The sequence below is a fragment of the Pseudophryne corroboree genome, chromosome 2 (genome assembly GCF_028390025.1).
Source record: "Pseudophryne corroboree isolate aPseCor3 chromosome 2, aPseCor3.hap2, whole genome shotgun sequence".
Taxonomy (NCBI): domain Eukaryota; kingdom Metazoa; phylum Chordata; class Amphibia; order Anura; family Myobatrachidae; genus Pseudophryne; species Pseudophryne corroboree.
Window position 1 is genome coordinate 33,785,402 of NC_086445.1, and position 26,330 is coordinate 33,811,731.

Consider the following 26,330-nt stretch of genomic DNA (forward strand, 5'->3'; position numbering starts at 1 on the left):
GGTGCATAAACGGCCATGAGACCCTGTCGAAGGCTTTCTCCGCGTCCAGGGCGAGCACTAGAGAGGGTAGTTTGGTGGTGTTAATGTGTTGAATTACATCAACGGTTCGTCTAGTATTGTCCAGTGCCTGCCTGGAGGGGACAAAACCCACTTGATCAGGGTGGATCAGGGAAGGAAGAATTGGGTTAAGACGAGTGGCCAGGATTTTAGCGAAGATTTTCAAATCGGTGTTGAGGAGTGAGATGGGACGGTAGTTAGTGACGAGTTGAGGGTCTTTGCCAGGCTTGGGAATAACTGTAATCGTGGCCCTAGTGGTTTGGTAGTGAAAGGGTGACCCTTCTAGAACCTGATTGAACATTTGAGAGAGATGGGGGACTAAAGTCGACTGAAAAGTCTTATAATAGGACATTGGAAAACCATCTGGTCCCGGGGCTTTAGATGGTTTTTGTGATTGGAGGGCTAATTTTACTTCATCGTCTGTGATGGGTCTATCCAGGCCCAGCACAGTCTCTGAGTCCACGCAAGGAAGGTCACAGGAAGTGAGAAAATCTGAGATTGAGGGAGTACCCGGGGGTAAGGTGTTTGGGGAATCCGAGATGTTGTATAACTTTTCATAGTATGTTTTAAAAAGGGTATTAATAGCTGACGGGTTGTACTGAAGGGTTCCCGTGTCATCTTTCAAGGCTTTAATAGCCGTCTGGGCTTTCCTAGCTTTAAGTCTGTTGGCTAAGAGGGTATCAGCTTTGTTACTTTTTTCATAAAATTTCTGCTGGAGCCAGCGTAGAGATTTCTCTGTTTTCTCGGCTAACAATGCGTTCAGCGCAGCCCTAGCCACAGTAAGTTGATTAAGAAGGGCTCGGGTAAGGCACATTTTATGTTGGGTTTCTAGGACGTGAACCTCGTCCGTGAGGGTTTTAATTTTTAGTTTGTGTTCTCTATTTCTATGTGAGGCATAGCTAATGATGTGGCCTCTGATAACAGCTTTGTGTGCTTCCCAGACCAGAGGAGAGCAGGGGGGATCAACGTTGTTGAGAGAGAAATATTCTATTATGGCAGAGTTGATCTTGTCTTGAAATTGCGGGATTTTCAGTAGTGTTTCATTTAAACGCCACGGAGGACGGGATATAGGAATGTCTAGAAGGTCAAAGGAGGCAGTCACGATGGAGTGGTCTGACCACGGGTTGGAGACTATAGTAGAGCCTACAATATGTGGAGCTATTGAGGCACAACAAAGAAAAAGGTCTATTCGGGAGTAAGTGTGATGTGGCGTTGAAAAAAATGTATAGTCCCGGGAGGTGGGGTTGAGGGCTCTCCAAACATCGAAAAGACCAGACTCTGTGATGTGTTTATTTAGGGAGCGGCTTGAAGAGTTGGTTTGTGATGGGGATGTGGGGGAGGACCTATCCAAAGCAATGTCGAGGACTGCGTTAAAGTCACCTCCTAGAAGTAGGTGGCCCTTTCTAAACTTAGTTAGTTCTGTGAAAAAAGAATTAAAAAAAGAGGCTTGGCCAGAATTCGGTGCGTATAGGTTAGCTATTGTACATTCCAAATAACCAAATTTACCAGTCAGAATAATATAACGCCCATCAGAGTCCTTGTAAACAGAATCAAGGGTAAACGGGATTTTGTTGTGGAGCATAATCGCCACTCCATTGTGTTTGGTTTGGCTAGAGGAGTAGAAAACAGTAGGATATCTTTTAGATTCCAAGGATGGGTGTGAGGTGGCTTTGAAATGCGTCTCTTGAATAAAGACTATACCTGAACGAAGAGTTTGTAAGGACCTGAACAGTGAGGAGCGTTTTTGGGGAGTATTTAAGCCCTTGACGTTCATGGACGCTAGGGTTAGAGACATAGTGTCCAAGGTTCAGAAAGAAAGGCAAGAGAAGAAAGTAAAGAAAGGGATAACCAAAAATAGAGGGGGGGGGGGGGATTAGAACACCCGACCTGTCAGGGACTAGATGGAGTAGAAGATACACTGGGAGATATGGGGGTGAGAACAAAGAGGGTCTGCGTGGAGAATCCTCACGTCCAGCGGAGGAGTAAGCACACAGATTTTAGGACCAGAGCGGTCCAATTTGAGGTGAAACCGATTTTCTCTCGGGTCACCTCAAGGGGAAGTGGGGAGAAAGTGTAGAGGTGAATCGCCTATAGCAGTAAAGCGAGGGAGGCAAGTAAGTGGGGGTAAGAAAGTTGATGTGGTGAGGGTCATGCCCCACCAGTGGTTTCTTAGGGAAAGGGGGAGGAAAAAGAAGAGGAGGGGGAGAAAGAAAAAAAATAAAAAGAAAAAAATAAAGAAAAAATTGCACATATATACGTACACACAGATATATTAGAGCTTTAGTCCTACATAGCAGTTTCATAAAGTATTGAATACATCATGTAAAACTAGAATTAAACGCTGTGAAGTAGTCAAGAAAAAACAATGATCTAGACCTAAAGACTTATACAGTTTGGTAAACATTCTCGGGGTGCCTTTGAGGGAATCAAGGCGAGTCATCTCCCAGTAAGGAGGACAGTAGGCGCCTAGCAGTTTAATAAAGGTAGAGAACATAAACAGCCCACCTAAGGCGTCAATGAGTATAAAAAAAAATAAAAATATTTTTTTTCCTTTTTTTTTCAATAGAACAGCAATGTATTTGCCATAGTCTATCACATGTGGGCGAAAATAATCAAAAAGTATCAGGCAGGGCAAGTATCCTGTAACAAGCAATGCTGTAATAATAAGTAAGTAAACAATAACCGCTCGCTATGGACTGTGTGGAATGATGCAAACCGCGTGGCCCATCAGGCACTCCCATAAAGGTACGCGGAAGGAGAGAGAGAGAGAAAAAAAAAAGAAGGCTCCCCATCCGCGCACCCGGGGCACACCCGAGGAGGCGGGACATGTCAAAAAACAACCACGACTTAGCGCATAGTTACAGACATCATAGTGTGTAAGAGTTTAACGGATACTTGCGAGATCAAAACGACAGTCTCAGGAGTAGGACCAACCCAATTTCGGGCCATGGGAGTAGCTCGTTCAGTTACAAGTTGGAGTGACTCGCAGGGGGGGGGCCCGAGTCCTCTAAATGGGCCAAGAAGTCCTTTCCTTCGGTGGGATCCCTGATGACTACCGTCTTGCTGTTGAAATCGATGAGCAGTTTGAAAGGAAAGCCCCAGCGATAACGGATACCGCGAGTGCGGAGAGCGCTCGTCAGGTCTCTAAGTTCTCTTCTTTTGATGATCGTGGATGGGGCCAGGTCCTGATAAAACTGCAGTTTAGCATTTTCGAATAATATGTGCGGTTTTCCTCTAGTTGGGTGAAGAACCAATTCTTTGTCTTTGAAGCTGAGAAAGCGTATAACGACATCTCTTGGTGGGTCACCTTCACGTGGCTTAGGTCTTAGGGCTCTATGAGCTCTCTCTAGTTTGAGTTGCCTCAGACCGATGTCAGGGGCGACATAGGAGAAGAGTTTGTGAAGGTATGTTTCAAGGTCTGCTGAAGGGACTGATTCTGGTATGTTGCGTATCCGGAGATTACATCTCCTTTCCCGGTTCTCCAAGTCTTCGTTCTTGGTCCGTAGATCTGATATATCCTGAATAATATGATCGACGTCTCTGATAAGCTCGGTTTGAACTTTTTGGAGGGAGTCCTGTCGTGATTCCAATTTCGAGGTTCTAGAAGACAGTGACGATAGGTCGGACCTGATTGAGGTGACCGCTTTATCTAGCTTGGATTCCATAGATTCCTTAAAGTCCATTATAAGAGAGCGTAAGGCGAGAATGTCCTCCTTTGTTGACGGAGTAGGTGGGGCAACCATATCTTTATCCATTTGAGAGAGACGGGGCGAGGGAGGATCCGAAGAAGAGGAGGATTTATCGTTTTTAGGAAAGTGTTGTGAGATGTCCCCTCCGGCTTTTTTCTTAGCATTAGCAGTGGATCTACTCATGATGGTCGGCAATCAGAAGACTAGGCACGTACAGAAACTATATAAAAAAAAAAAAAAAAAAGGGCACAAACCACTGGTGGACACGACCAAGCTTCAGTTAGTGGGGCATGGTAACTCCGGTGGAAGTTAGGTAGGACCTTGTCGGAATGACGATATATCTGAGAAGCGGGTAGCACAACAGGCAGGAGGGCCCGAGTGTCCCGTTTCGGCCGGTTGGCCCGTGAATTACGGAATTAGTAGGAACTTGGTCAGGTGTAGGCGATGCTAGATTGTGGACATAAATTGTCACAAGGCGTAGAACTTTCTGGAGAATCAATAGAGCAGTGGAATCCCACAGCATGCGTCCCAGCAGCACCCGGTATGGTGGCAGACACCGGGGTAGAGGGCCGTTGTGTGGGGGCAGCTCGGTGGTCCGTCTATGCTCCTTCAGTTGTCAGCAGTTAGTGTAGCAGAAGAGAGCTGGTGAGAGGAGGACGTGTGGGGGTAGCAGAAAGGCAAGCCTCGGGCAGTGATGGAGGGTTACGGTGCCCCCTTATATATTGTGGGGGGAGAAGTGGTTCCGCGGGCAGTGGTAATTTCCCCCGGCAGTGGCACTTCAGATCTCCCGGATCGTCAGGAGGTCGGCGGGGACTGTCAGCCGGTTAGGGAGATTCGGAGTGTGAGCAGGAATACGCTCGGAGGGTGAAGAGCAGGGTAAGGATGAGGCCGCTGGGTCCGCGTTATGCGGCGTCCCGGGCCGCCTAAACGATCGGGTCGTCGATCGCAAGATGGCGGAGGCGCTTCCGGTTCAAGGGGAGCTGCGGTCGTCCCAGGAAGCCTGGGCTGCACGGAGAGGACCCAAAGCAGTGAGAGCAGAAGGGGTCGGGCCGGTCTCTGTCTGATCGCGGCAGGGATCCGGAGGGTCCGTGATGCTCCGCGACGCGGCCGGCTGGTAACTGGGTGTCTCGGTCTGAGTGGGTGGGGTAGGCCACAACCCGCAGAGAGGCCTAGAGCCCCTCCCGGCTCCGCGGACACTAGCCCCAGGCAGGCAGCAGGAAGCTAAAATAATAATTTTTATTTTTTTTATTTTTAATATTATTATTATTTTAATTTATTTTTATTATGCGGGGAGTAGCTGGTGCAGCCCCAGAGATTGCCCGGGGAACAGAGGCTCCGATGAAGTCTCCCTGGGCAGCGTCGGATGCACATCCGCCGCAGGGGATCCAGGTGAGGGCACAGCGCCAGCAGTCAAAATGGCGCCTCCCGGGTCCCGACCTCCGTGGGAGCTCCCGGCCGTCTGGGCCTCCGGAGGCCACCAGACGAGCAGTCAGGGACGGGTGCAGTGGCCGTGCGGTGCCCAGGTCGGGAACCCCCGGTCCGGGCGGCGGCAAGCGGGTGGAGCAGCTCCGGCTGGAGAGAGCGGCACAGTCCTCCCGCCCTCGGCTCCCCTCAGCGTAACGGCGGTGTCCCGCGGGCTTCCATCTGAGGTAAGGGGGCAGCGGGTAACATTCACCTCCCGCCGGGGGACAGAGTGAGACGTCCTGCAGGGGGTAGGATCTTGATGTGGTGGGGGCACCCTCTGCGGCGAAATCTGGTCACCCAAGGCCTCCTCCTCTGGGGCAGCAGTGAAATGGAGGTCCCGGCTTCACATGGGTCAGAAGGCCGCAACCCGCACGGGTGTAGGAGACACCCGCCGGCTCCGCGGACCTCACTGCCCGATACAGGTATGCTTCAGCTGATAAAGGGGGGTCCCCAAAATCATTAAAGAGCAGCTGGATGGCAGTTTATTCGGCGTAAGGCAGGAGCTCCACTGCAACACGTCTGCCCAGGTCTGCAGCTAGGCCACGCCCCCCATATAAAATAATTTTTATTAATCACCTAATCTCTTATAGAATCACTTTTGGTCTACTATAAAGTTTTAGAACATTGGCGAGATTGGGCCAACCTTAGGAACCAACTTATTTCTCATAAAATCACCAGTAAGTGAGTTCCTTCTCCTTATTCCTACATATTTGGAAAGTGGGTCATAATATGATATATAATTATTGTCCATAGGTAGCACTATAATATCCAGCTCATATGTGGATCTTCTTCACCAGTTGAGCACTTGCCGCATTATCCCTGGATGGTAGCTTCAAAATAGCTTTTTGTGAGTAAAACAGTGGAATAAACACACTCTTCCTTCAATGATCTAAGTCCATTTTATGTATTTGATCATATAATTATACAATTTTGTAGAGTTACATTTTGTATATTTCTGTTAAAGTATCTATGTTTACTTATATACAGATTGTGAAAATATTGTAAACAATTGGATGATCTTTCTATATTGTAAACCATCTGATGAGTACTTTCATTCTAAACCTTTCCCTGCACGCGCTGTCATTATTCCATTACTCATCAGCGTCATCTCCTGCGCAGCCCTAGCCTACAGTATACCCTTCTGTCCCAATAATATTCATACCCCAACCCTCATCTCTACCCTCAGTCTGAGTACACAGTATGTGGGCACACTGGGCATCACCTGGCTGCCAGGCCCTCGGGATTAGTGGTCAGATCACTGGCGGCAGATAATTTAGGCAGAAGACGGTGTCAGGGGTCATTTCCCACTGTATTTACACACAAGCCAGATAGTGATCCCCGCACTCCCACTGGGATCATTATCAGGGACTGCAGTTGTGCTTTGTCTGCTATACACTATATGGAGGATATAGGCTGAATATCGGCTGTGATAGCGCAGTAACTCCCAACCTGTGCGCGGCGAGACATGTCAGTGCCTCAGCTGTAGATGGGATGTCTCATAGTAATTTATTCTGCAGCACAATAGGTCGACACACCCAGCAACCCGCATGTACGCTCTGACGCCATAGGAAAGCCCCTCCCCTTCCTCTCTGTTACACTCCCCCATGCTCTTGCCGCTAGTTACCGGTACTTCCCTGGAAGGACACTTACAGGTCCGCACTATCACAATTAGAGCCCAGGGCCATGTAACACCACAGCTGTCACATAAGGAGGGTGACCTGCCTAAGGTACCGGATGATACTGCTGGAACCCTTAATGCTACTCACCATCACAGCCAATAGGAGAACAAACATCACTAACCTGCGGTAAGGGTGCAGATTACTACATGTCCTAAAGGACCCCCCACCCTGCTCTCCGGCCCCGATGAGGGGCTGGTGGGGAGTTCCTGTCCATAGGGGGCATGACAATATCTCTATGTGGGCGACGTCCTAGGGATGACCTGGAGAACCCACCTTACGTAGCAGTCAGCTGAGTGATGCCGTGTAGCAGTGTGAGAGCCTCTGCTGTAAGGTCACCTATAGCCATTTGTGTATCTGTCCTTGCTCCTCACATACTGCCCCCTACAGCCGGAATCACGGCCTCTCATCATTATATGTGACCACAGGAGCAGCCCGATCCCTCTCATACCAGACGGGCACACATCTACTCTCCCCAACATATTACAGAACAGGGAGCTGCGATAGGAGCGTCTCACACCCAGAACAGCCGCCGTGCACAGTCTATGATCTCCCATTCTGTCCGGCAATGTGATAGATGTCACATTATAGAAGAGCGAGCATCACTGACCTGCACTGGACTCTGGGAGGAATTCCTGCAGCCCCCGATGATCACCAGCATCCAGCTCTACACCGGCCTCAGTTCCTGTGTATGACAATAAGCAGACAGTGTTACACACAGACACACATAGGCAGAGACAGAAGGGGCAGTGTCTGTGTGTAGTAGTCATTATTCCCATATGTTACACTGACAGGAGGAATATCCGGCCATACGTGTTCCCATATGTTACACTGACAGTGACAGGAGGAATATCCGGCCACACGTGTTCCCATATGTTACACTGACAGTGACAGGAGGAATATCCGGCCACACGTGTTCCCATATGTTACACTGACAGTGACAGGAGGAATATCCGGCCACACGTGTTTCCATATGTTACACTGACAGGAGGAATATCCGGCCACACGTGTTCCCATATGTTAAACTGACAGTGACAGGAGGAATATCCGGCCACACGTGTTCCCATATGTTACACTGACAGTGACAGGAGGAATATCCGGCCACACGTGTTCCCATATGTTACACTAACAGTGACAGGAGGAATATCCGGCCACACGTGTTCCCATATGTTACACTGACAGTGACAGGAGGAATATCCGGCCACACGTGTTTCCATATGTTACACTGACAGTGACAGGAGGAATATCCGGCCACATGTGTTCCCATATGTTACACTGACAGTGACAGGCGAAATATCCGGCCACACGTGTTCCCATATGTTACACCGACAGTGACAGGAGGAATATCCGGCCACACGTGTTCCCATATGTTACACTGACAGGAGGAATATCCGGCCACACGTGTTCCCATATGTTATACTGACAGTGACAGGAGGAATATCCGGCCACACGTGTTCCCATATGTTACACTGACAGTGACAGGAGGAATATCCGGAGGAATATCCGGCCACACGTGTTCCCATATGTTACACTGACAGTGACAGGATGGATATCCGGCCATACGTGTTGGTCACAGCTTACTCTACCCTCCACCACTGCCTTATATGGATGAACGGAGGTATTATCCAAATGCAGTATTATTTTACAATTTTATTACTGACAATTACCAGTCACTATGGTGATGAAGATCTCAGTCCTAGCGAGTAGATATATCGGAGGAAATACAGCAACACCAGCAGTACAGTTGTTAGTTCCACTTATAACCATTAACATTGGGCTTGCGGTTTTTACATTTCATGGTTTTGTTTGGCCAGCTGCGGGGCGCTATTTTGTTGGAGTTTTTTTTTTAATTATTCCCCCAAATGTATCACAGTCTGTGTTATGAGGACTACACTGTTACGAGGGCTATCAGGTGGTACCAGGTGGCACTCAGACGATTGCACTTGCCCAACAGTCTTTTAGCCTCCAGCAATGCTAGGCTTCACCTTTAGCAGCTGCCTTTCCAGGGCGAATTAGGTGCACCCCGTACTCAGATGCCCCCAGGACTTATGGATGGACAAGGCGACTATTGGAGGCTGGGCAAGAGTAAGGTACAAGTGCAGAGAGACGCTCACTGGCTACAACACTGATTAAGCTGCCCAATTCACAAGCTGAGATCAGTAATATAATGTATGTGAGTGCAACAATGCACAGGATGGTATTAGCAACTAAACACAAACTGTATATGAATGCAACAATGCACAAGATGGTATTAGCAACTAAACACAAACTGTATGTGAATGCAACAATGCACAAGATGGTATTAGCAACTAAACACAAACTGTATGTAAATGTAAGAATGCATAGGGTGGTATAAGCAACTAAGTACAAGCAATGAATAACTTAGCTGTGAGTCCCTTAAGGAACTTGGGAGAGCAAAGCAATGTACTGATAACAAGATACAAGAGGAGTCCCCTGGATCCCAGGCAAGGCAAGGTAAGGCTGGAACTGGAGCTTATCTGAATAAACTTCCACATTAGGTCTCACATACACAGTCAGGAACTCAGGTGACAGAGTAATGTACTCAGGATTCTGGCAGAACAGGGTACACAGGATTCAAACAGTACTGGGTATCACAAGTAATATAATAGCACTAACTGCACAGGTTCAAGATACCACCATAGGACAATGACCGGAACCAGGTACATACAGGAGACCCTATAACCGGCGTCAGGTAAAGACACTCTCAATCAGAACAGCCAGAGAAACAAGTCTACTGATGAGAAGATACAATGCAGCTGGACAGCTAGACACACAGAGGTACTAATTATACAACAGCTGAGGCTGAACACAGGGATACATGCAGGAATCTAGCTGCTGGAGTGTAGTGACACTGATGCGCCGCTAGCGGCTTGTAACAGTACCCCTCCCTCGACGAGGGGTTAAGAAACCCCTAACTCCAGTCTTAAAAGGAAACTCTTTAAAGCAAGCCTTAGTATCTGACAGGTGAGACTGCACAGGTCACACATACAGGAGACAGGCTGTAGTTACACAGACCTTCCAAAGGCGGCCCGCAACAGTACCCCAACCAAGTACATAAGAAAACCTGGGATGCTAACAGAAACACAACAGACTCACAACATAAGAACATAAACAGAATGCAAGCTGCATTCGCATCTTGTAACAGTCTGGTCCTGTGCAGGAAGGAGAGATGGATATAAGTAATATGCTGCAAAAGTGAGCTATTCCATCATTAAACCAAAGGAGATGGGATGGTGGGTGACACGGATCCTCCAGGGTCTTGCATTCAACACACCCCTTCCTGATAATTGTGTAGTAAGTGTCCTAGTCAGAGGCAGGGAAGGGACAGGCACAGCATACATGGGAATACATTCTCAGCTTTGGGACATTGGTAAATCATCTACAGGATCAGGGTGGTCTTCTGTACAGTAAGTGAGATATAGGGACCATGCTGCCGGCAGTCTGCTTTATATTGCCCATAATGAAGGGGACAGAAGAGGAGGATACTTACCAGGAATGGGTATTTATATTATACATTGGCTATAAAAGGTATTCACTTTCCCTGCTCCCAGTGTGTTCAAGTTAAGGGTGTCAAAAGCCTGTGTACCTCATGCAAGTCTACGTTTCCTATACCAGCTCTTACACTGTGTGTGGGGTGATGGTCTGGCTCCTGGATGTTACAGCGATGCAATGACAGTGTGTCTGAGAAACAGCTTTTACACGCCAAGCTGCAGAACATAACACCGGAAGCCTGTAGTTACCAGCCACCTCTCCCCGATATAGTCACTGAGGAAACTAATACCGGCTACAGTGGGTCTGCATGGGGGCTGTCCCGAGGCTCAGGCCCTCTGGGTATATGAAGAAGGGTAGGTGTAACTGGATGGGCTAATACCAGGTATCAGTGCTGGCAAGTGGTTAACGTGAGAGGGAACGAGGTGGAACGGAGTTCCACCACCTATAATGGTAGGGGGAACTCAGTTCCACCCTCTCCATTGCCCTGAACAGTAATTCCAACAGAAAAGCCCGCTCCATCACCTACGTCAATAGATGATACAGGTGGCGCTAGTGTTACTGATGAGCTTCAGCCACCTCTCCCCCTTCCTTAGGTCCTGGTAGCTGCATGGTCCTCCTCCATTTACAGCCCACCCCTCCTGGTACTCACACATGCTGTGTCTGTTGGACAACATTCATCACCTCCAAAGGTCCCAGTGGTTTCCTTCTCTGGCACGGTGTATGTGATGTCATGAGGTTACGAAGAGCTGTGAAGAGGAGAAGGCTCTTGCAGACAAGATGAGAGGGGGCTGGAGGGACAAGGGAAGTGGGGAAGTAGCTGGAGATATACAGGGCATGGAGCTGCTGGAGGGACAGAGATGTGTATAAGGGACACTACTGTGAGTATTATGTGTAAGGGGCACTACTACTGTGGGCATTGTATATAAGGGACACTACTGTGTGGCATAACATTTATAAAGGGTACCATTGTGTAGTGCAATGTGAATAAAGGGCACTACTGAGTGACGTAACCTGAATAAGGGGCATTACTATGCAGTGTAATATGAAATCGGGGCACTACGTGCGGTGTAATGTGAATAAGATTTTCCCAATGTGTGGTGTCATTGGAATTACTATTGTGCGACCGCGCGGCTTCTTTGCGAGATCAATGTCCCTTTTATAGAGCAAGGGAAGTAGTTCACTAATTCATAGATTGCAGGGGGTGCTGAAAACACTAGCACTGGCCTTGGCGCTGGCTAATGTGATGGGTGGGGAAGTGGGGGGGGGGGGGTAGGGTAAATGAGTTCAACCCCCTCTCCAAGACCTCTTTAAGCCCTGGTGCCGGCGGTAACAAACTGACCACTTGTATCATGTAGATCGCCATGAGGGCCCACAGCTTACGTCACCTCCTTATAGTGACAGAGAGCTGGCATCACTCCCCCGCTACACCTAGCAGATTATCACCAGTACAGAAGAAAGTGTCATGGTTCTTTACAGTCCCAGCGCCCACACCTTCACACGGGCCCTTATGTCTCACCTGTAGGCCCATCAGCCCTCCTAATAAGGCCATTACTCTACCCCCCTGACCTCCCACCTACTCTCTGTCCCAGCTCACCCCACATATTACCCCCCTCTCTATATACTGTAAGTACTGACAGGCAGGGCCCTCTTCCCAGGCAGCAGAGACCTCTGTACATATCACCTGTATGACAGCACTGTCTGTATGTCCATCTCTCTCACCTGATCTGATCTCAGCAGGAACGTCCTCTTCTTTACATTGCTGGTAACACATCCCGTCTTCTGGCACAGCCTGTCATACAAGAACATGTGTCACATACGTGTCCCACCCACACGTTACACGGGACATCTGTATAGGAGTCACACACAGGGCGGGGACATGGGAATAACACAAGATCCTGCAATGTGAGACATGTGAGGAGCTGGGAGAGGTCAGAGCAGGTTCCTCTACCTGATAATCCTGGCTGATCATCCTGTTCTCTTCTCCCATACACCCCGGAGTATAGAGAGGGGTGTCACATGGGTCTGCGGGGTGTGTAGGGTTACACCCACCTGTGGGGAATAGACACATATGTATAAATGATAATGCAGAAGAAGACCTCAGCTGATACACACACATTATAGTGACGGATATGGCGGAGTAACATAGAACCAAAGTCCTGCAAATAAAACCTTATCCCGATCACTGCTAATGGTCCATTCTCCTGCAGCGCCGCAGTCAGCAGCGACGGGGAAATGTAGATTGTTATACTTACTGTGATGAGACCAGGGGAGGGGGTATTGTACTACTACCCCTAACGGTACTTCCACAGGGGTGTAGTATGGCATACCGGCGCCGGGAGCCCGACCGCCGGCATAACGACAGCGTGGCGACCGCAAATGAGCCACTTGCGGGCTCGCTGCGCTCGCCACGCTGCACTCGCCACGCTGCGGACACGGGGAGGCGTGGACCCCCACGAGGGAGAAAAAGTGTTGGTATGCCGGCTGTCGGGATTCCCGGCGCCGGTATACTGTGCGCCAGGATCCCGACAGTTGGCATACTGAAGACCACCCCTTCCACAGGACCACATTACACTGAGACTATGGTTGGGGAATATTTGTGATGTCTCATGTGTTACCCGGGGATTGCACTACTGATCTCTTAGAGGACACCACTGGGCTCTGACCTTCTTACATGCCGCCCGGTGTTCTGCCCTATTTCACCCCCTGATTACCAGGATTTCCCAGACAGGAAGTAACAGGTGACGTCCCTGCATGTGACACAGCGTGTCAGGGGTAATGCTGGGAGTGACTGGACCTGAGATCTGGAGGAAGGATAACTCCACCAGCACCTAATGTTCTCCCCTAGGACTGTGCTAGACTCTGTGGCAGGGGATCAGCAGGCACAGCAACATTAATATCAGTATTATTATTAATAACAACAGATCATTATAAAGCTAATTAATATACAAACGTCAGGGACGCCCGAGAGACCTGCAGCGCTGGGAATGATCTCAGGAATAGAGGGCACCCCCAGCAGTCAGTGCGGCTGGTTATACAGAAGGTGTCTAGTTGGGGTCACCAGGTTCCTAAACCTCTGTGTGCGGCGCGGTGACATCAGAATGAAGAGACGTGTCACTGCATGGTAAAGATGGCGGCTGTGATGTACAACTGTCTCAGTATCTTGTCATGTGTTCCATGTTATAGCGCTGAGATAAGCTGCTCTTCCCTCCCATGTATGTAACGTCACATATAAGCCACATCTCCAGTAATATAAATACTTCTCCCCATACAGCAATATTATATCCCCAGAGCGTCTGCGTCTCTCTCACCTGGGCTGATCTCAGCAGGAACGGCCTCTTCCTTACACTGCCGGTGATATATCACGTGTCCTGGCTCAGCCTGTCATACAAGAACATGTGTCACATACGTGTCCCACCCACACGTTACACGGGACATCTCTATAGGACACACACAGGGCGGGGACATGGGAATAACACAATATCCTGCAATGTGAGGAGCGGATGTGCGAGGAGGAGAGGTCAGAGCAGGTTCCTCTACCTGATATTCCTGTGTCACAGTCCTGTTCTCTTCCTCTATACAGCCCGGAGAGTACAGAGGGGTCTCACAGGGGTCTGCCGGATTTCTAGAGCTGCACCCACCTGCGGGGAATGGATACAGAACATTACATTACAGTAAGTATAGTGATTCTATGTACAGTCAGTGGGGAGGTGAGGACTTCCCTACTGAGTAATGAGGAGACCACCGCCTGCCACCGAGTACAAGGTTACATGTAGGGTCACACACTGACTCAGCCTGGACTTGTTACAGGAACAGTGGCCACAATTACCGCATAGTAACTTGTGTAAGTGTATAGACAATGGCAGAAATGTCCCATGTTACACTACTCGCCCAGGCAAGACGCCTGCACCTGCTGTACCTCTGGTACCTACAGATAAGACCCAACACTCAGCCATCCCCCGCCTGTCCTGTGCTGTAAGGAAGACCCTAGCTGCCCCTGCAATGTATGATAGCCCCAAATGTGCTGGAGTAAAGGAAAGGGTGTGCATATACCACGAACCAATCAGGTGCTGCTGTCAGTACAGGTCGCCGCCTGTATAAGGGAGATGGCCCCTCACACAAACAGGCCGGACCACACACCACACAGGCTCCTCCTCCCTCAGACCCAGCACAGACTACACTACATACACTGACAGGAATTAGGCTCCTCCTCCTCCTCCTCAGGCCCAGCACTGACTACACTATATACACTGACAGGAATTAGGCTCCTCCTCCTCAGGCCCAGCACTGACTACACTACATACACTGACAGGAATTAGGCTCCTCCTCCTCAGGCCCAGCACTGAGTACACTACATACACTGACAGGAATTAGGATACAGCTGTACAATGTCTTCCCTGTCAGAGCTTAGTGAGGAAGGTGACTGACGTCATCCATCACCTGCCCCCTTAGCAGGCTGTGCTCTTATGTGTGCCAGCCCAGTGACCGGGTGCAGAGCGCAGCTCACCACAGCTCCCTACATCCAGTGTGATGAGAGACAGATACTGCCATAGCTCCAGAGCGCTGTCTCGTGCAGAGAGGCTGCCTGCCGTTATGGCAGTGACCGGGTCACCCCTCCGGAGGTCTGACAGCAGGAGGAATGGGCCCCGGCAGTATGAGGCGCTGCCCAGCACCTATCCCCCCTTCCTAGCATGCAGTGTCAGCAGCTGTAACACCGGCAGCAGCTGAAGCTAATGACACACTAATCAGTAACATAATAACCTAATGCTGCCATAGGTGCCACAGTACAGAGGGTCTTAATGTTCCTGCACTCCTACAGCCACCTCTATACCCCACAGTTCCTACATCCACACAGTGCCCGCTCTCCTACAGCCACCTCTATACCCCACAGTTCCAGCATCCACACAGTGCCTGGACTCCTACAGCCACCTCTATACCCCACAGTTCCAGCATCCACACAGTGCCCGCGCTCCTACATCCACCTCTATACCCCACAGTTCCAACGCCAACACAGTGCCCGGACTCCTACAGCCACCTCTATACCCCACAGTTACAGCATCCACACAGTGCCCGCGCTCCTATAACCACCTCTATACCCCACAGTTCCAGCATCCACACAATGCCCGCTCTCCTACAGCCACCTCTATACCCCAGTTCCAGCATCCACACAATGCCCACTCTCCTACAGCCACCTCTATACCCCACAGTTCAAACATCCACACAGTGCCCGCGCTCCTACAGCCACCTCTATACCCCACATTTCCAGCGCCAACACAGTGCCCGCTCTCCTACAGACACCTCTATACCCACAGTACCAGCACCAACACAGTGCCTGGACTCCTACAGCCACCTCTATGCCCCACAGTTCCAGTGCCCACACAGTGCCCATGCTCCTATAACCACCTTTATACCCCATGGTTCCAGCATCCACAATGTGCCCATGCTCCTACAGTCACCTCTATGCTCCATGGTTCCAGCATCCACAATGTGCCTGCGCTTTTAGAGACACCTCTATACCCCATGGTTCCAACATCCACGCAGTGTCCGTGCTCCTACAACCACCTCTATACCCCACAGTTTCAACATCCACAATGTGCCCCACGCTCTTACAGCCACCTCTATCCTCCATGGTTCCAGCATCCACAATGTGCCCGTACTCCTACCTGTATACTTTGTTGAAGTTAAATCAAATATATCTGTATTGTCTCATTAATTATGCTATGATTCTTAATACTGTACTACGTTCCCTTTAAACAGTGTCTTATTTCAACACTTGTGCATCATTTGGTTAAGATGTTTACATGACTAGTAGCAAGGCCTTTTGTGTAACGAGTGCTCAATGATATTGTTCGAGACTTGGTGGAATCACAAGAAGGACATATTCTGTGAAATCTGATGAACCTCCACTTTGGACAACAACACGTTATTATGAACAAGAATGACCTTTATGACAACGAAGCCTACTGGAGAACCTAATTGTTATGTATTGGAGATTCAAGATTCATGGACAAGTCTGCCATCTTGTGGATAATACCATTCTCTTTAATTAGCTAATCTGACCATATTTGGCATTTCCTAGTATTAGGGACCCCCAGTGACGGAGAAGCCTTGTCGATCGGCCTGGGGGCTTAACCCTATATCTGCAGATATACGCAACTAAGATCTCCGTATTATCGGACTATTATGCAGTAATATTTTTCACTCGGTGTGCATTAGGGAACACATTGTTTTTTCCTCTTCTCGGTCATCAACCAATGTATCTCTATGATTGAATCTATATGTACGCCTTGTTTTGATTGTCTAATGTTATAAATATGTAAAGTCAGTGTTCTGAAGACACAGGCTCATGGTGAATTTTGTCCTGGTCCACACTCCTCTGCAGGGAATATTGGGTGTGGTTCCTTCTTTTATAATAAATTCTATATGCTGAATATCATCACAACGGAGAACTCTCAATTATAATTACTTTCTTCATTTGAACTTTAACAACTTTATGGTTCCAGCATCCACAGTACCTGCGCTCCTACAGCCACCTCCATACTCTACGGGTCCAGCATCCACAATGTGCCTGCGCTCCTACAGCCACCTCTATACCCCACAGTTCCAGCATCCACACAGTGCTTGTGCTCCAACAGCCACCTAGATACCCCACAGTTCCAGTGCCCACACAGTGGCCTGCTCTCCTACAGCCACCTCTATACCCCACAGTTCCAGCATCCACACAGTGCCTGTGCTCCTACAGCCACCTCTATACCCCATGGTTCTAGCATCCACACAGTGAAGTGAGAGTTCTGTTAGGACATTGGGCCTAATTCAGATCTGTTCGCTCGCTAGCGTTTTTCTCTGCACAGCGATCAGGTAACTACTGCGCATGCGTCTATCTGTTCGCAGCGCGGCAAAAAATAGCTAGCAAGCGAACAGATCTGAATTAGGCCCATTCTCCTCTGTAAATGTAAATTTTCTCCTCAGCTAGTGCCTTTGTATGTCCGGTGGCTGGTATGTACCGAAGATGGTACTGGGAATACACAAACAAGCGTAAGACACAGCGGTGGCAAGCTGTATCGGAGATGGACGGATGGACAAGAACCAGTTACGTAGCATAGGAGACAGCAACCAGAGTGGCAAGTGTGGTGGTATGTGCAGGCAAGTGGGAAGGCTAGTGTGGCATGTAAGATGGTATGTGCAGGCACACGGGAAGGTTATTATGGCATGTAGAGTGATATGTGCAAGCATGTTGGGAGGTCAGTGTGACATGATATGTGCAGGCATGTGGGGAGGTCAGATTGGCATGTGGGGTGATTATTTTCAATATTTTTATATGTGTGAGACATTTGATAATACTTTGCCCAGAAACAATAAAATGCTGCTCCCCACCCAGCCCCTATAATTAAATAAAAATTGCAACCTGACAACACAAGAAATATAGCATCCCATTTGTACTAGAGAAGAACAGTGGTCAGTTCTTCTCTAGTACAAATGGGATCACCAAAATGACATGTTGAATACAAGGAAATAAAACAGTAGTTATGTTTATCATCTTTAGCATGTTACTATGATGGTGTGTGGTCAAAGGCTATGGGTAGATTTACTAATTTACTATGGAGCGGGTTGTCACAGCGGGCCCAGAGCCGGATTTAGGGGTCAGGCTGCCCCTAGGCACACAATGATATTGTCCACCCCTCCCCAAGCACAATGATATCAGCCGCCGAACATCCAACCCCCCCATCCCCTGTTTACAGGGCTTAATAACTCACCGTCTGTACTTTTGCTCGGGTGCTCAGTTCATCTACAGCCATTCCTCCCAACCCGCCTGTACGTCCGCCCTCCATCCGCTGCTGCTCTGATGCAGCGGTGGGAGGGGAGAATGCCATGGAGGACCGCTGCTCTTATGTGGGGGAGGGGGGATGGGACTGCTGTATACACATTGTGCCAGGTAGAACTTCTTATACACATTGTGCCAGCTACAGCTTCTTATACACATTGTGCCAGGTAGAGCTTCTTATACACATTGCGCCAGGTCAAGCCTATTATACACATTGCACCATGTAGCCTATTATACACGTTGCACCAGGTAGCCCCTTATACATGTTGCACCAGGTAGCCCCTTAGACATGTTGCACCAGGTAGCCCATTATATATGTTAAAGAGACAGCATAATGCTAAAACAGCTATCAGCCATTTTGTATAATGGCAGCCATTCTAGATGTATTTCAAGCTTTTTTTATATAGGTTTATAAGTAATGCTGACATTTATCTGATATATGCATGAGACCCTTAGCCCTAGCAACCTGTATAAGAAATATGCACTCCAACATATTGATAATGGTCAAGGATCAGCTCAGATGCATATATGGGTTATTAATCCTACCTACCCCTTTAAGAGTTTATTAAGTGAATTTTTGTACTTGCATAAACGAAACTTACTATATGATAAGAAGTCAGTAGCTTGTTAAAAATGATGACCTGATAGGGAAGAGACTCTCTACATGTATATGTAGCTTGTTAGGCTAAGGAATTCACACCTGCAGATTTATAGTTGCTAGATAGTATTTTTTGGCAAGATTCCCAGATATTGGCAAGATGCCCAGAAAAGGACCTTTAAGCGTTTTGAAGGAAATAGAACAATTATAAATATAAAAACATCTTAATAATTGTTGTAAGCTTTGTATTTAATAACTAAAAGCACGTATAATGCTATAAAATAGGTTTCAACCCAATAAGTAGTTATGTGATTCTATGTCTCATAATTTGGTTTTGATTAGAATGTTCATTGCAATAATCAATGAACATAGCCAGCTAGTATATGTAATTTCCTTAAATGAATTACATAGATATTTATGTGAGAAACTATTTTGTTGAGAGCAATATGATTTCTCCAGCTGCAGTCACAAGGACATTTAGTAAACTCCTAGGCTAAGATAAAACTTTAATTGCGTGATGAGAACATTAAAGGAGTATGTTTTGGAATGTCCAGGTGACAATGGAAAGAAGGCTTTCAAGATTAATGTCCAGATGGCGATAAGAGAAAGGCCTTCTCATTAAATAATTGAGCAAACAGTGATAAGAATATATACAGGAATGCTATAATTGGTTTCATTAAATCATTGTTTATCTTTGCACACGGTGTACTTTGATTGGCTAACACACTGCCATACCTTTATTCCTTTGTGTATAAATAAAGGCTCCTAAAGCAACGAGTCAGATCATAAATGGCTTGCTGAGCTTCTACATATCTCCTGTGTGTTGTCTCATTATTTCTGGTCTCCAGCCGGCTGCTAAGTACAGAACCATTGACTGATGTTCAAGGGTATTAAACAGATGACCGAAGGACATTGACATACGGAGTCTATCTCCAACACATGTTGCACAAGGTAGCCCATTATAGCATTGCACCAGGTAGCCCCTTTTAAACATTGCAGCAGGTAGCCAATTATACACATTGCACCAGGTAGCCCCTTATACACATTGCACCAGGTAGCCCATTATACACATTGTACCAGGTAGCCCCTTATACACATTGCACCAGGTAGCCCCTTATACACATTGCACCAGGTAGCCCCTTATACACATTGCACCAGGTAGCCCATTATACACATTTCACCAGGTAGCCCATTATCACATTGCAGCAGGTAGCCAATAAAACACATTGCACCAGGTAGCCCCTTATAGCATTGCAGCAGGTAGCCCATTATATACATTGCACCAGGTAGCCCCTTGTACACACTGCAGCAGGTAGTCCATTATACACATTGCTGCAGGTAGCCTATTATATACATTGCACCAGGTAGCCCCTTACAGCATTGCACCAGGTGAGAAAGAGAGTGAGAGATAGCAAGAAAGCGAGAGTGAGTGAGCGTGTGTGTGTCTCACCCCCATCCGCTTTGGCTCCTGGCCCTCAGCTACTGGCTGTTCCTCCCCAGCAGGGAGTGGCGCAGCCTGCGGCCAGAGGGAAGCTGAAGGCTGGCAGGGGTATGCGGGAAGCGGGCCTAGATCTTATTCATAATTAACTTTTTTTAATGGTCTCAAATATGGTGACAGATTTTGGTCAAGTTGTTTCCACTTAAAAATTACTGATTTAAAACAGTAATAACTTAAAACTGCCACAAACAAAATGGTCCATAAACATTCCTTTCCTTCTGAAGCTTTTACGATGCATTGTAATAATTAACCAGTCTTTTACTATTGAACTGAAATGGCCAATTAAGACAAACAGTTCTGAGACCGTTCTTCCACCACTGGTTATGACTGAGGTGGTAATGCATTTTAGAAATATTAATTTTGTTTTCTGGGCCTTCTGTGCAGATTTTGTAACTTTGCCACTTCCTGCAGCCTTCTTCTCAATTGCCTTGATGACACCAATGGCAACAGTTTGTCTCATGTCACGCACAGCAAAGCGTCCAAGGGGAGGATAGTCAGAGAAGCTCTACACACACATGGGTTTCCCAGGGACCATTTCAACAATGGCAGCGTCACCAGACTTCAGAGACTTGGGGTTTTCTTCCAGTTTCTTACCAGAACGACGATCAATCTTTGCCTTGAGCTCAGCAAACTTGCAAGCTATGTGAGCAGTATGATAATCCAGCACAGGTGCATACCCAGCACTGATTTGGCCTGGATGGTTCAGGATGATAACCTGTGCAGTGAAGCCACCAGCTTCCAGAGGTGGGCCATTCTAGCTATCACCAACAATGTTACCACGACGGATGTCCTTCACAGAAATGTTCTTTACGTTAAAACCAACATTGTCACTGGGCATAGCCTCAGTCAGAGCTTCATGGTGCATTTCCACAGACTTTACTTCAGTTGTTACATTGACTGGGGTAAAAGTAACTACCATGCCTGGTTTCAGGACACCAGTTTCCACATGACCAACTGCTACTGTTCCAATACCACCAATCTTGTAGACATCCTGTAGAGGCTTATCAGTGGGGCGGCTTGGTGGCAGAATGCAGTCAAGAGCTTCAAGCAGAGTAGTTCCACTGCCCTTTCCTTCTTTACGGGTGATACTCCATTCCTTGAACCAAGGCATATTAGCACTGGGTTCAGGCTTGTTGTCACCATTCCAGCCAGAGATGGGTATGAAAGCAACAGTATCTGAGTTGTAGCCAATCTTCTTGATGTAAGTGCTTACTTCCTTTACAATTTCCTCGTATCTCTTCTGACTGTATGGTGGCTCAGTAGAGTCCATTTTGTTGACACCAACAATGAGCTGTTTCACACCCAGGGTGTAGGCCAGAAGAGCATGATCACGAGTTTGTCCATTCTTTGAGATGCCAGCTTCAAACTCACCAAAACCAGCAGCAACCATCAGGACAGCACAGGCAGCCTGAGAAGTACAAGTGATCATGTTCTTGATGAAGTCTCTATGGCCAGGAGCATCAATAATTGTGACATAGTATTTGCTTGTTTCAAATTTCCAGAGGGAGATGTCAATAGTAATACCACGTTCACGTTCAGCCTTAAGTTTGTCCAAGACCCAAGCGTATTTAAAGGAGCCCTTTCCCATCTCAGCAGCTTCCTTCTCAAACTTTTCAATGGTTCACTTGTCAATTCCACAGCATTTGTAGAAAAGATGTCCAGTTGTTGTGGACTTCCCGGAATCCACGTGTCCAATGACAACGATGTAGATGTGTGTCTTTTCTTTTCCCATTGTGGATGGTTAGCTGTTTGGCAATGGACGACAGGGAAAATAAAATTCTGCTGACAGCGCCAATATGGATATAAATGAAATTACGGACCCCTCGTTCGCGGCTGTAAAAGGCAATGGGTATACAACAAAACAAAAGAAAACGGCAGCAGTCAAGGGAACAAAAATAATTAATGAATGGAGAGCTGAAATGTTTGTCTAAAAATGATATTTTTTTAATACACATATCAACACACATATTATGAGCATGTATAAAAAAACACAGAAAAACATGTAATTACATATTAAAAAATTAAAAAATGGTGCTATGTTAGTCACTAGGTTACCGCAGCTTAATAACGTGTAGCTGATGGCATATAACGGGTGTCAGTCCTTTAAACTGGAAAGCCTTATTAATCAGCTAATAAGTATGGACAGGTTCCGTATGCAGCCAAACTGGGACAAAGTCTGTTAGCAATTGTAGCTAATTCATGTATGTTACAATGTCTCTCAGCACAAGATATTGTATCGATTATACCTCAAAGGTAGTTCAGCAGCAAATACAACAACAATAAGGCTGCGCTTAGAGATGAATTGTCGGAATAACCAATAAAAATTTATTATACTTAAAATCTGTCAGTTAGACAATTAAAAAATGAGTATACACTGTTGAGAATAGCCTCTAATCACCATTTAAACAATACATAAGCCTGTTCCAAATTGGCCGTGGAACCCTATATACTTAGAACCAGATAGATCCTGGGGCTATAGCATAGTCCCTGGGCTGGAAGAATATGTCCCAACGCTGGAGGATTAGCAGTTCCAATAATGAAGCATGATTTATGGAAAGTCCTCACCAGTTGTGCGTGTTGATGAACAAAAGTCCAGTCCTTAATTGCGGATGTGGTTCAAATAGAGTAGTTTGTGGGGTCCACAGTGGTCCAAGCTGAGGTGATAGACTGTAGTGGGATGATCAGAAGGCTCACACCTGACGCGTTTCACAACTTTCTGCTGCTTTCTCAAAGGTGACTGTAGTTCACAACTGACAGTGTATTTATACTATAGTTAATTACCTCATTCAAAACATGTGTGTGGACAATTCATCTCTTTATATGTACAAAAACTTAAAAAATAAACCTTTTTTCTTGCTCTAATTAGACTCAGAGGCATAGTGATTAAAAATTAATTATGTTTGTTTATTAAAAATAGTTTAAATTGATCATATACCGGAGCCGCGGGTGTTGGAACGAATTCTTATTTACACTTCAACAGTGCACATCATTCAGCATGGAAAAGGAGTATTCCCAAGAGTCAACTACTCCGCATTAGGAGAAATTGTTCAGATCTACACACTTTTGATAATCAAGCTAAAACTATGGTAGACTCATTTGTAGACAGAGGGTATCCAGGTCACTTAGTACAAAAAGCGTTGAAAGAAGTTAGGGAGCTAAACAGAGATGAACTCCTCAATCCTTCAGAAAGGAAACTAAATAAAAACGATGGTAATATAAAGACAGATATGTCATTTATTTCCACCTATAACAGTTGTTATATAGATATCAAGAAGATTGTCACCAAGAACTATGACATCTTAAAACAAGATAATATACTGATAAACTTTCTCCCTAAAGAACCGAATTTTGTTTTTCGTAAAAATAGGTCTTTCAAAAACATTTTAGCACCAAGCTATCTAAAAGGAATTAAAGAAAAGGATAGCTCTGCAAACACCAATTGGTTATCACAACATAATATGAAAATAAAGGGATTCTATAAATGCGGAGGGAACAGATGTTTGACCTGTAAATATGCGGCTGATCATACACTCAGGATTAATAGTGATGAGGGGGAGAATTTTTATGAGCTAAAAACATACATGAATTGTAATACTTCTTATATAATTTACATGTTAACATGTGGTTGTGGTCTGAAGTATATTGGCAGAACCACCCGCCCATTGAGAACGAGATTTCTTGAGCACCGTAGAAATATTATTAAGAAAATTTACACACATAGTGTGTCAAAACACTATGCTGATAATCATCACGGCAATCCTAATTGCCTTAAGGTATTAGGCTTAGAATTCATACCCAGAACTCCACGTGGTGGAGACCGTTACAAAACTTTATGTAGACAGGAAGTCTATTGGATGCTGAAAATGAACAGCATATTTCCAGCAGGCCTAAATGAATCAGTAGAACTTAATTGTGTAATTTAAGTGAACCATCTCAGAACCAATAAATACCAAGCATATTTAAAATTCCCCTGAGTGTAAGAATGAATAAATAATAATAATAAAAATAATAAGAATTTACTTACCGATAATTCTATTTCTCGTAGTCCGTAGTGGATGCTGGGAACTCCGTAAGGACCATGGGGAATAGCGGCTCCGCAGGAGACTGGGCACAAAAGTAAAGCTTTAGGACTACCTGGTGTGCACTGGCTCCTCCCCCTATGACCCTCCTCCAAGCCTCAGTTAGGATACTGTGCCCGGACGAGCGTACACAATAAGGAAGGATTTTGAATCCCGGGTAAGACTCATACCAGCCACACCAATCACACTGTACAACCTGTGATCTGAACCCAGTTAACAGCATGATAACAGAGGAGCCTCTGAAAAGATGGCTCACAACAATAATAACCCGATTTTTGTAACAATAACTATGTACAAGTATTGCAGACAATCTGCACTTGGGATGGGCGCCCAGCATCCACTACGGACTACGAGAAATAGAATTATCGGTAAGTAAATTCTTATTTTCTCTGACGTCCTAGTGGATGCTGGGAACTCCGTAAGGACCATGGGGATTATACCAAAGCTCCCAAACAGGCGGGAGAGTGCGGATGACTCTGCAACACCGAATGAGAGAACTCCAGGTCCTCCTCAGCCAGGGTATCAAATTTGTAGAATTTAGCAAACGTGTTTGCCCCTGACCAAGTAGCTGCTCGGCAAAGTTGTAAAGCCGAGACCCCTCGGGCAGCCGCCCAAGATGAGCCCACCTTCCTTGTGGAATGGGCTTTTACAGATTTTGGCTGTGGCAGGCCTGCCACAGAATGTGCAAGCTGAATTGTACTACAAATCCAACGAGCAATAGTCTGCTTAGAAGCAGGAGCACCCAGCTTGTTGGGTGCATACAGGATAAACAGCGAGTCAGATTTTCTGACTCCAGCCGTCCTGGAAACATATATTTTCAGGGTCCTGACTACGTCCAGCAACTTGGAGTCCTCCAAGTCCCTAGTAGCCGCAGGTACCACAATAGGCTGGTTCAAGTGAAACGCTGAAACCACCTTAGGGAGAAATTGATGACGAGTCCTCAATTCTGCCCTGTCCTATTGAAAAATTAGGTAAGGGCTTTTATAGGATAAAGCCGCCAATTCTGAGACACGCCTGGCTGAAGCCAGGGCCAACAGCATTACCACTTTCCATGTGAGATATTTTAAGTCCACAGTGGTGAGTGGTTCAAACCAATGTGATTTTAGGAACCCCAAAACTACATTGAGATCCCAAGGTGCCACTGGAGGCACAAAAGGAGGCTGTATATGCAGTACCCCCTTGACAAACATCTGAACTTCAGGAACTGAAGCCAGTTCTTTCTGGAAGAAAATCGACAGGGACGAAATTTGAACCTTAATGGACCCTAATTTTAGGCCCATAAACAGTCCTGTTTGCAGGAAATGCAGGAAACGACCCAGTTGAAATTCCTCTGTAGGGGCCTTCCTGGCCTCGCACCACGCAACATATTTACGCCAAATACGGTGATAATGCTGTACGGTTACATCCTTCCTGGCTTTGATCAGGGTAGGGATGACTTCATCCGGAATGCCTTTTTCCTTCAGGATCCGGCGGTCAACCGCCATGCTGTCAAACGCAGCCGCGGTAAGTCTTGGAACAGACAGGGTCCCTGCTGGAGCAGGTCCTTTCTTAGAGGTAGAGGCCACGGGTCCTCTGTGAGCATCTCTTGAAGTTCCGGGTACCAAGTCCTTCTTGGCCAATCCGGAGCCACGAGTATAGTCCTTACTCCTCTCCTTCTTATGATTCTCAGTACCTTGGGAATGAGAGGCAGAGGAGGGAACACATACACTGACTGGTACACCCACGGTGTTACCAGAGCGTCCACAGCTATTGCCTGAGGGTCCCTTGACCTGGCGCAATACCTGTCTAGTTTTTTGTTGAGGCGGGACGCCATCATGTCCACCTTTGGTTTTTCCCAACGGTTCACAATCATGTGGAAGACTTCTGGGTGAAGTCCCCACTCTCCCGGGTGGAGGTCGTGTCTGCTGAGGAAGTCTGCTTCCCAGTTGTCCACTCCC

General features: G+C 46.9%; 1 protein-coding gene and 1 pseudogene across 7 annotated transcripts in view; both read right to left on the reverse strand.

Annotated features, from left to right (window-relative positions):
* Positions 1-26,330, reverse strand: part of LOC134994657 (zinc finger protein 260-like) — a 300,567-nt gene that overhangs the window by 67,492 nt on the left and 206,745 nt on the right. For all 7 annotated transcript variants that reach the window (XM_063950998.1, XM_063950995.1, XM_063950996.1 and 4 more), the window contains exons 12-16: positions 13,937-14,037; positions 13,708-13,777; positions 12,348-12,448; positions 12,119-12,188; positions 7,497-7,571 (exon numbers count right to left, since the gene is read on the reverse strand). In XM_063950998.1, the coding sequence (XP_063807068.1) occupies positions 7,497-7,571; positions 12,119-12,188; positions 12,348-12,448; positions 13,708-13,777; positions 13,937-14,037 (417 nt within the window). The remainder of the gene's footprint in view (positions 1-7,496; positions 7,572-12,118; positions 12,189-12,347; positions 12,449-13,707; positions 13,778-13,936; positions 14,038-26,330) is intronic.
* LOC134994626 (elongation factor 1-alpha, somatic form-like) lies at positions 20,390-22,069 on the reverse strand (annotated as a pseudogene).